A 12,313-nucleotide genomic window follows, 5' to 3' on the forward strand; every position below is an offset into this window, starting at 1 on the left:
TATGGAGTAACCCCAGGCGTGTGATTTAGGCATGGATGAGGCACAAATGTTTCGAAGAGTGCAGTGTATGAACACCCTGCTTGTGGGAAATAAAACTTTTCCAACTGCATAAATCAAGCACCACCCACATTTTTCATATGCTCAGTACGAAACACGTCATGTTGCTTTGAAAACCACATTGCATGTATTAAAATGGAACCTTACATATTTTACTCTGATTAAAACAAAAAGGAAATTGAAAAATGATGATGACCACCAATCTGAATGTCAAACAGTTCCCAAACGATTGTTGATATTGTATGAACCATCCCTCGCCTCTTAAGACAAGCATGGGTTACTAAAAACCAATATTCTAACCCGGATCTTCACGGGACCTCGGGCAGAGTATTACATTTTGAGCACAGTAATTGGTCTCAAGGGACATATGTCAATCCTACCAAGGCGGAGCAAAAGTTATCAAGCAAGTGATCAATAATTGGATTGTCTGCTTCAGCAGGGGCGGATCCAGAGAGGATTTCCCTGAGGAGCATTTCTCCCCTTCTCCAAAATCCTGGATCCGCCCCTGTCCAGACTCGGTTATTTACTGACTGCTGTGATATAGCATGGACATTGTCGAGTACGGCGTTAAACAGCATACAAACATGAGCGATGTCTGGAATGAGGTAATCTTTCAATCAGCCACTTCCCATATTGTATATGAGTTGCATTCCTTGACATCCTGTGTCCTACTGATTCAACAACACCCAACATCCGATTGCGATGTCCCGCTTCCTTCCCCATCCCTGACCTCAAGGAACAATGGGCTGTTTGTAACTGGCAATGTTTGTACAGATGGTCATCATTATGTTCTGTTTGACTGAGACATGTATTATTACTATATGCAAGAAACCTATAGGACTGAGGGTTCTCATCTGGCGTATCCGTCCTTATGTGTCCAGGTTTGTCAGGGGCGGACGGGTAGCCTAATGGTTAAAGTGTCCCCTCGTCACGCTGAAGACACGGGTTCGATTCCCCAGATGAGTACAATGTGTGAAGCCCATTTCTGGTGTCCCCCGCCGTGATATTGCTGGAATATTGCTGAATGCGGCGTAAAACCAAACTCACTCACTCACTAGGTTTGTCAGCGTCATACCTGTGCCCACTGGTTTCATCAAGATGGTTAACTTTGGTGCATCAGTTTAAACCTTTCTCCCAAATCAAACTCACTCAACATGATATAAAATGAATACTATATGAAGCGACATTCTTCCAATTTCGTTCAGTGTATCTCGCTGGTTCCACTTATCACTTGGCAGAACACAGTAGAGATCATATATAAGAGTGTTTGTTTGGTGTTTAACACCGCACTCAGCAATATTCCAGCTGTATAATCAAGCCAGGACCAGACAATCCAGTGACCAACAGCATGAGCATCGATGTATGCAAGTGGGATACGATGACATGTGTCAACCAAGTCAGCAACCTAACCACCCGATCCTGTTAGTCACCTCTGACAACAAGCATGAATTGCTGAAGACCAATTCTAATCCAGATCCTCATGGGTTATTAATATGGGGTGGGCAGATATTTCATTGACTTTCCAGAAGAGAAGTTTCTAATTGATGTTTAGATACATATTACGTAGTATTACAGAAACTGTTTGTGTGTTCCTGCCCAACTTTGGGCGATGGGGTAGCCTAATGGTTAAAGCGTTGGCTCGTCACGCCGAAGACCCGGGTTCGAATCCCCACATGGGCACAATGTGTGAAGCCCATTTCTGGTGTCCCCCGCCGTGATGTTGCTGGAATATTGCTAAAAGCGGCGTAAAACCAAACTCAGTCAGTCAGTCCTGCCCAACTTTACCCTTATAAAGGATACTGACAGGCAGTGTGCGAAATAGGTTCCAAATTTTGCAAGCCAGTCGGGATAGCTATGCCTGATAGTTACTAGCCCACAGAATAATTCACTAATCCGACATTTGAATGGAGACACGGGTTTCATCATTAAGCTGCTAATATGATGAACAATTTCATCAGGCCATAATGTGGCATGATTTAAAAGTGTATTATAACTTAACAAGTTTGACCTTTTTACAATATGACCCCATGAAAATTCACTAGCCAGTCGGGCCAGTGATTGTGAGGATTTACTGGCCCGACTTGATTTTTACAAGCCACGGGCTAGCGGGCTAGTGGCTATTTCTCACACTGCTGACAGGTGGATTGTGACATTGTTGTCTATAGTTTTGTCATGATTTTGAAACGTTTCCTGTGAAATAAATAAAATATAAATGGTTTAGTGATGAAGCCCACCACATTTTGATTCTCATTCATCGTAATTGCTGCTACCAAAAGGAATTCAACAGTTATAATATACCCTTTGAAGGGACATAGAAGTTGGTTACAATTACAATTATACATTTTAATGAGAGATTTCATGAACCTCACCTAATCATGTAGGTGTGTTTTTGCCCAAGAACAGAATTGAAAAACTAAATGTTTTCAAAAACATTTAACATTTATATTTTATTAACTTACTTTTCAGTCACAATCAGCTGAAGGTTGAGTAGTATTTTCTTTTGGTTTTTCCGCAGTATTGCACTTTTCTATATAAACTGTAATGCTATATAAACTGTTTTATATACATGCCAACATTTTGAAAAACAACTTAGTCAAATTGTCCAGACATACCTTCTTTCCTTTGTAAGCTGTGTATTTTCAGAATGAGTTATTGCGGTATTTGGCTAATTATATCCAATAGGTAGTATTGAACCATCTGATTCTCTACACAAAACCAGTGTTGGTCTTGCCATTATCCGCTTACCACAGGTTCGAATTTGTCTTTTGTTCGAACTCAAAGATGTCAGCAGTATATCAGCATTAATGTATTCCAGTAGTGGGAAGCCTCAACAAACCTCTTTCACTTTGACCAGACATACTGTGATATGACTGAAATACTGGTTAAAGCAGAGTTAAACTCAGATCACTCACTCACAGATTTTTGGAATAAAAACAGAAGACAAACGTGCCAAAAATTAAATTTATTACGTCCATAGAATAAGTTTGCATCAACTTAAATTCATCTTAAATGCTAATGTTATGGTGCAAGTGTTAAAACAAATAATAACACGTCATAAATTTTCATGAAGTGGCCTCCACTTCCCCATAGCCACACCTTCAACACCAAACAATAAACAGTAACCACTGACACTGACAGCTGAAACAAAAAATAGTCTGAGAGGAAGAGAGATGTATTTATAAGTAAAGTTAACATAACCTGCCATATCTGCAGAATGCCATCATACTTGCTCTGTATGTTATATTCTTTTTATGGCTGTAATGTAACATTCCAAGAAACTATCACATGAACACGAGAGGAAGAGAGATTATAAGTCAAGTAAACATAACCTGCTATATCTGAAGATTTTAAAGTTGTTTTTCTTTCATTAAATACTTCATCAATAAGAATCAGTGAGGTGTGCAGGAACATAAATGACAGATGTGGAAGACAGGCGGCAACTATTCTGCTACTGACCAGCACAGCATCTAGAGCTCTAAAACCATTGTTGGAGTTAATGCTGTCCAGGTTTGGAAACGGGGGTGGCTGATTGTGGCTTGATTTACACTGCATCCACTGTAAATGGGTAGAGGAGTAAACACAGATTCATCAAGATCTCTATCCAATGAAGTCTGGCTGATTGTTGCTTGATCAAGACTGACTCTACTGTAAATGGGTAGAGGAGTAAACACAGATTCATCAAGATCTCTATCCAATGAAGTCTGGCTGATTGTTGCTTGATCAAGACTGACTCCACTGTAAATGGGTAGAGGAGTAAACACAGATTCATCAAGATCTCTATCCAATGAAGTCTGGCTGATTGTTGCTTGATCTAGACTGACTCTACTGTAAATGGGTAGAGGAGTAAACACAGATTCATCAAGATCTCTATCCAATGAAGTCTGGCTGATTGTTGCTTGATCTAGACTGACTCTACTGTAAATGGGTAGAGAAGTAAACACAGATTCATCAAGATCTCTATCCAATGAAGTCTGGTCTGATTGTTGCTTGATCTAGACTGACTCCACTGTAAATGGGTAGAGGAGTAAACATGGATTCATCAAGATCTCTATCCAATGAAGTCTGGTTGATTGTTGCTTGATCTAGACTGACTCTACTGTAAATGGGTAGAGGAGTAAACATGGATTCATCAAGATCTCTATCCAATGAAGTCTGGTAGATTGTTGCTTGATCTAGACTGACTCTACTGTAAATGGGTAGAGGAGTAAACATGGATTCATCAAGATCTCTATCCAATAAAGTCTGGCTGATTGTTGCTTGATCTAGACTGACTCTACTGTAAATGGGTAGAGGAGTAAAAACACAGATTCATCAGGAATCACAATGGGTAAAGTCTGGCTGATCTCTGTTGCTTGATCTTGCAGATCTAGACTGACTCTACTGTAAATGGGTAGAGGAGTAAACACAGATTCATCAAGATCTCTATCCAATGAAGTCTGGCTGATTGTTGCTTGATCCAGACTGACTCCACTGTAAATGGGTAGAGGAGTAAACACAGATTCATCAAGATCTCTATCCAATGAAGTCTGGCTGATTGTTGCTTGATCTAGACTGACTCTACTGTAAATGGAAAGAAGCCTCAAAGTGAAGTCATTGAAATAGCCACCATGTTTAATTTACAAAGGTCTGTCTGTGGCATAATTCACTGCAGACAGTAACAGGCATGGAATGAGGTGGTGACTGAGGTTTGGCATATACATGTACTGGTGCCACCAGGGATTGACATACCACATGGGCTGAGAGATATAGCTCTGCACTCAAATAGAAACAAACCAGTAAGGTCATTTGTGTGAGTTGCATTTATGTAAATTTAGGATATTCTACAAATGAGACAAGGGCATTTGGACTGATAAAACCATCATCCTGTTTATTTAGATACTTGCTTGATATGGTGAGTGGGATTTGAAACAGGTTGTTCACACTGTCAAGGATGCTGTTGTAGAAGACTGAAGATCTAGGGGGTGGGCATGTTGGGTTTGTGGCGAAAGGAACATTGTCACCACTCAGGCTACCCCCAATACCCCCTCCATTTGGTGGTGCCTAGGACTATTAGGGGAGGACAAGTGTCTGGTGTCCCCAGCCATGGGACACAGTAATTATGAATTTATGATTTAATGTAGAATTCATTTCACACAATGTAAAATATATACCAGTAGGTATTGCTAGTGGCTTGTTTATATGAATGTTTTACATCCTCATACAGGAATATTGCTGGAGACAAATGGTATTTGTTTATTTCATGATTTCAATATCTAGACATTCTTCTAAATCTGCAATTTGAGATCTATCTGTAGGACAGTTTGAATGACAATCAGTCAATATCCTGCAAATGAACCACCTGAAACCCTGCCTTGGTGAGTGTAAAAGACAGTGTACTTGTGTTTGACATGGGAAATGTTAGGGTTAAAACCTGACACTAGCTCTGTAATGCTGTTTTTATGTATGGATGAACATACCTCTATACTTGATCTTTACACCAGATCAAAGTGAAACACAGCATAAACTGATGAATCCAGGTATTATTCCAAGATGGCAATCAACAGAAACCTGTCAACAACATACACATGAAATTATTTAAATGTTGATGATTCGCCATTTTTAAAAGGGTAGTTTTTCATGTAGGCAAGATGATATCATATTTATGTATCAAATGAGGATGATGGTGAAAACGCTTATGACTGACAAGGTAAGAAATTAATTATATTATTATGCTTCATAATTAGTAATTTCAACTAGCCTGAAAAAATATGTAAAGTTGTTGCTATGAACATAATGCTACAAGTGGTAGTCTACAAAGAAATGTCTTAAGTCCTTGAAATGAACATGAAATGCTCAAATATTTTCTATCATCCCTGTTTTGAACAACTCACCACCTAACTGCACACACACTCTTTAATGAACCCAATATTTCCATCCTTTTCGAGGCATTATCTCAAGGAATCATTTTAGTGGCCTTCTGTGCTATGAGATGGAGAACTATTAGCCTTGAACTCAGCAACCGTTGCCCTAGCAACACTAGAAATGGTTATTTTTACAAGGGATTTTAGCATTCACAATAAGGAAACGTGCTCCTACGTCCAGTGGAATATAATAATGTAAACAAAGCCGTACACCGAAAAAAATTGTACTTGATTGATCTCGATTCTATCTTCGCTGATTCTATCTTATGGCATGTAGAGACAGAGCCTAATGGGAAGGAAACTATCAACTCGTACACACGAACATGTATCCGCAGGGGTAAAAAAATAGGATTGCCCGACTCCCGGGTACAGTATGTATTCGACGTCGGACAGGTAATAAATGCATTTTAACTTGCCCGGTGGCAAGTGACATTTACAAATCAGCCTAACTTGAAAATGGTATGTTGCGTACATAAGTCGACTCCCAGCGATGGGGGTGTAATCGTGGCCAAGACAACTGGCAGTTACTGAGCCAGTACCGATAATTGAAACTTCGGTCTGCATTATTCACAGAAATCACAATCATATAGTGTCTACTCACGTCTCGAAATCAAGTGTAGTTGACAGAAAATGGATACTTATATATATTTTGTTTCGCTAAATATATTCATCGTAGCTGGACGATCACATGTCAACAAACTGGCTTTGTTATATTACCCCATTCCATGTGCGTACAACCAGGGAGACTCTATAAGGGGGAGTGGTCACTCCTCGGAAAGCTCCTAAGCTATGCCTCGGCTCGTCACGTGACCAGTGCAGCCAATATGGCGGCAGCGTAGTTTTTAAGATTGAGCCCGGTTTATTTTCAACAGCTGATTACATACGCTGAGTGTTGTGACAACTGAAAACCTACATGTAGAAGATAAGTTACCTATTCTGTCACTTCATTTGAAGTCAAATACTTGTTATTAGTGTCAGTATAAGTACAGTAGCTTTGTAGTAAAGTTTCAAGTGGGCATGTTGTAGCTCACTGGCTTCAATTCTCAGTACACAGCGAAGAAAGACTAAATTATATCGCTAAAAACTTCTTTCACATATTCGTTTAATTTTTAGAGGAAATATACCTTTAGTTAAAAGGTGTTTGCAAGTAATAGTGATATTTTATGACTAAAAATTTGTTAGGGTGTATTTGAGGCGTGTGAAAAATATGACATATCGCCGATCTGCCATTGAAATACTACAGGGCGTTGTTTGAGTGTTTCTAGTTAGTGTTCAAAAACATCTTTCACATACACCTTCAATTTTTAGAAGGGAAATATCCCTTTAGTTAAAAGGTGTTTGCAAGTAATAGTGATATTTTTATGACTAAAATTTTTTTGTTAGGGTGTATTTGAGGTGTGTGAAAAATATGACATATCGCCGATCTGCCATTGAAATACTACAGGGCGTTGTTTGAGTGTTTCTAGTTAGTGTTCAAAAACATCTTTCACATACACCTTCAATTTTTAGAAGGGAAATATCCCTTTAGTTAAAAGGTGTTTGCAAGTAATAGTGATATTTTTATGACTAAAATTTTTGTTGGGTGCATTTGAGGTAGGAAAAATATATTTGAGGTGTGTGAGTTGTTTCTAGTTAGTGTTCAAAACATCTTTCACATACACCTTCAATTTTTAGAGGAAATTATACCTTTAGTTAAAAGGTGTTTTGCAAGTAATAAAGTGATATTTTTATGACTAAAATTTTTGTTAGGGTGTATTTGAGGTGTGTGAAAAATATGACATATCTCCGATCTGCCATTGAAATACTACAGGGCGTTGTTTTGAGTGGTTCTAGTTAGTGTTCAAAACATCTTTCACATACACCTTCAATTTTATGTGAGGGAATATACCATCAGGTGAAAAGGTGTTTGCAAGTAATAGTGATAGTTTTATAATTTAAAAAATTGTTAGTGTGTATTTGAGGTGTGTGAAAAATATGACATATCGCCGATCTGCCATTGAAATACTACAGGGCGTTGTTTGAGTGTTTCTAGTTATTGTTCTAAAACATCTTTCACATACACCTTTAATTTTTATGAGGGAATATACCATCAGGTGAAAGTTTTTGCAAGTAATAGTGATAGTTTTAATTTTTTTTTGTTGTTAGTGTGTATTTGAGGTGTGTGAAAAATATGACATATCGCCGATCTGTTCTGATACGCCATTGGTGCTGTGATGCTTGAGTGTTATAGTTCTAAAACTTCTTTCTTTCTTGTTGATCTTAGTATTTGACAAAACTGGAAAGGTGTTTGCAAGGCTTTGTGATAGTTCTAAACTTTCTGTTCTTGAGGGGTCTGTGACAGTGTCAGTTAACATTCTGTTAATGTCAATGCCCATGTCATTCCACACATGCAATAAGATATCTGAATTAGTTACTAATGTAAAAAATGTCTCAGAGTAATTTTTTTGAAAAAGGACAGCTGATGTTAACATGTGTTCTACCGATAGTTTGCGTTCTTTAACATGTTTGGGGGAGGGATGGCCGTGGTGTATCATTTATTCTTTCATTCACTTACCATGTTCGTGAGGGTCCGTATAACCTAGTGTTGATTATACATTTTACATTTATAGAACAAAAACTGTAATTAAAATTACGCAATGCTAGGATATATTTCTTTGGGTTAAATATTAGTGTTCTGTATTCTATTTTACTGATGTCTTCATCAGAATTCATCCCGTTATATTATTGTGCATGTTTGAACTTGATCGCCGGGAAACGTGGGCACAGCTCATTGCTTTTTTCGGCTCTATATACGAGACAAATACACACGGCAATCCTAATCCCTGCAAATAATATAATGCCTAGCAAAACAAATTAGAACTGAAAAGGTAAAAAATCTCGTCTAGTGATGTTTAATTGCAAATTTGACGTCTTTACTGACAAAGTTGTTTTCTGTTGTTCGTCCACGCGAAACGGTACGATGTCGTTCTTACTGGTCACCTGAAAAAAGTTTGGCTGACGAAAGTGTTACCCGTAGGTATAAGCCGACCCCCTTCTACAAGCTGTCGTTTTTGGTCTTCAAAATTCGGCTTATCGTACCTAATCCGAACTTCTAAAAGTTAACTCGTAACCACAATTTTATTGTCACATTTATAAACATGGGCACGAGTTCGTTTTAGATTCACCGCACACCTTGTTTTCATTTGCGCTTAGAGGGGTGGGTCGTATTTCAATACATTGGGACTAGGTTTCTTCTTGCATTAGTTAGTACAAGAGGGCAATCGCTTAGGAGATGATGTTATAGTCAGTGGGCATGGCGACAAGAAAACACGGTTTGTAGCTGTCAATGATTACTAGACCGCGATAATGTCACAGCGATCTATTTCAAGTTTCTTTGGCGGCGGGGAAAGAAAAGAAACAGAAAAAAGAAAATCAGATGACATAACGGGCAGCATTTCGTCTAAAAACAAGAAATATGACACTGAAAAACGGCAAAGAAAATTTATTTCTTCGTGGAAAACTCTTTACCCCTGGGTTGTTCACGATGAGGAACAAAACGTCATGAGGTGTGAAATTTGTGTTAAATTTCCAGACATTTGTGCTAAAAACAGGAAACATGCTTTTGTAGATGGGTGCAACAATTTTAGACTTGATTATTTGAAAAGTCACGATACTTCAGATGCACATCTGGAATGTGTTTCATATCACAAAGCGGCTCTAAAGTCGCAAGGGAATGTGGACTGTTCTTCAAGTATACCTACCAGTATAAGTGAAACAGCTGCAAAAATTAAACCAATAGTGAAAGCATTCAAGTCTATTGACACATACACCCTGAGAAGACTTGACAGGTTGTTCATTACAGCGTTTCAGATCGCGCATAAGGGGAAACCCCTTAGTGACTTTGAAGCGAATCTTGAGTTACTTGAACGTCTTGACGTGGATGTGGGGACCAAATATCGTAACAACGCTGGTGTACGTTCCTTCATTCACGCAATAGCCCTTTCCTTTCGGAAAAGTTTCCTTAGCGAGCTAAAGAATGCCAAATTTCTAACAATAATGAGTGATGGCAGTACAGACACCGCTGTTATGGAGCAGGAAACAGTTTTTGTTAGATATGTGAGTCTGTCGGGGGAACCCATCTCTTTCCATGCCGCAACAGTCCCTCTGTCTCACTGCCATGCCGACGGCGTTCTTGAAGGAATCAAGTCAGCTGTGTCCACACTCGGCTTTACATACGAGAATCTGGTGGACCCAGACTATGCAGGACCACACTTGGTGTCAGTTAATTTTGATGGGGCTGCTGTAATGTTAGGGTCAAAAGGTGGTGTGGCAGCCAAAATCAAGGATGATGCAAATTATGTTGTGCCTGTGCATTGCATTGCACACAAGCTAGAACTTGCCGTTTTAGACTCTGTGAAAGATTTGCCACAACTTGCTAGCTTTGAGAACACTTTGAAACAAGTTTTGAAGTTTTACTATTATAGCCCTAAAATGAGACGGGAACTAAAGCAAGTTTCAGAAATTTTCAACACTGAGCTTGTTAGTCTGTCTGATGTCAAGCAAGTGCGCTGGTTGGCAAGCAAAATCCGTGCTGTTCAAGCATTAAAGATTGGATTCCACACAATCATTAACCACATTGAATCTGTGGCAACAGGAAGAACTGAACAAAGTGCAAAAGCCAAAGGATGGCTGAAGAAAATGCTGACCTCTTCCTTCATAAAAGTTATGAGTGTACTTCTTGATATTCTCCCAATCCTTACTGAGGTGTCTCTTCTGTTCCAGACAGAGGATTTGCTCATTATTGAGGTAAGTGGAGCCCTTGAAGGACTGATACTGAAGCTCATGAATCTCAAGATCGAACCTTTGCTAGTTGGTGAACACATGAGGAATTTCTCTGACAAGTACAACCACGAGACAGGTACCTATGATGGTATCAGACTCAGAGACAGTTGTACTCCCATCATCTTCAAGGAAGATGTCTTCCTGAACTCATTGCTTGATGGTATGATGAAGTACCTTGACAAGAGATTTGCATGTTTCAGCCAGAAACCACTGAAATGTTTCAGTGTGTTCAACTATGCTGATTGGCCCTCTGACAGAGCAGCACTGAGTGTTTATGGAAACACAGACCTATCTGAACTGGTAGATCACTATGCCTTGCTGTTTCCTGATGAAAAGTCACTCATCCTGCGTGAATTCACAGAACTCAAAGGGCACCTGAAATCATGCAAACAGCCTGTGCTTGAAACATACATAAAGTTACTGGTTGATAAACCTGAAAGATTTGTGCATGTTATCAAGATTATTGAATTGATGTTTGTCATGAGTCCCGGAACCGCGGTTTGTGAAAGGCTTTTTTCAAATATGAACCTTGTCAAGACAAATCATTGAACAAGATTGAACACAGAAACTCTGACTGACACTTTGACAATCATGACACATGGGCCAAAGAAACTAGCAGACTTCTGTCCAAGAGATGCTATTCGTGAGTGGATGGAACAGTGTCAGGGCAGCAGACACATCCTCTCCATGGTGAAGGATGTCAAGTCATCCTCATCCACTTGTTCCACACTCACCACCTCACCCTCACCCAGCACAAGTACAGCCATTGCTGCCAAGGACATCTGAGAGCTATACAAAATACCACAGTTAGTGAGTATGCTGAGTGCATTAATATTCCTGTCAAATTTTAATAAATGATAGTTTAGTAACCATTCACAACCAGTGTCTTAGTTATTTTTGTTTAAATTTCCTACAAATAGTGGGCAAGTATGAAAAAAATCAGGGCAAGTATAAACTGTGTTTATACTTGCCCTTGGGCAATAAAGGATTTAAAATTTTTTTGCACCCCTGATCCGTTAACAATCTCCCAACAACAGAGACAAACGTTTGTTTGTCTGTTTGACGCCACACTATATAAGCACTTTTCCAGTTACATAACGTTGATCTGTAAATGATCGGTTCTGGACCAGACAATCCTGTGATTGATATCATGAACACCGATCTACGCAAATGGGGCACGATGACATGCACGTAAGCGAGACTGACTGCCGATCCCGTGATCATGACGACCAAATCGGACCGGATTTTTTGAAATTATATATGTTTAAGACGATCGGAAGTCTGGAATTTTTCGAATGTTTGGTTGATATTTACGCTGAACTGTCCAAATAAGAAACAGGGTAAAGAAATATGATATCATAATATTTGACATAAGTTATTATTTCTGACAATGTTCGGGAATATCCTAACACAACTATTCAGGAGGTAATTAAGCATTAAAATTGCTATGACTATAATCTTTTCTTTTTTTTAAAATGACCCTGGGCTATATATTTTATTAACAGCGGCCACTAAATCTACATTGACTTATTTTG

At 39.0% G+C, this 12,313-nt stretch overlaps 1 protein-coding gene across 1 annotated transcript; it reads left to right on the forward strand.

The window, feature by feature from the left end:
• Positions 1-8,552: 8,552 nt before the first annotated feature.
• LOC124252687 (zinc finger protein 862-like) lies at positions 8,553-11,740 on the forward strand. Its single transcript, XM_046686343.1, has one exon. The coding sequence runs from the start codon at positions 9,303-9,305 to the stop codon at positions 11,325-11,327; it is 2,025 nt and encodes a 674-aa protein (XP_046542299.1). The 5' UTR covers positions 8,553-9,302; the 3' UTR covers positions 11,328-11,740.
• Positions 11,741-12,313: the final 573 nt, after the last annotated feature.

Source organism: Haliotis rubra, unplaced genomic scaffold (assembly GCF_003918875.1).
Source record: "Haliotis rubra isolate DU_JTF1 unplaced genomic scaffold, ASM391887v1 Scf520, whole genome shotgun sequence".
NCBI classification, from domain to species: Eukaryota; Metazoa; Mollusca; class Gastropoda; order Lepetellida; family Haliotidae; genus Haliotis; species Haliotis rubra.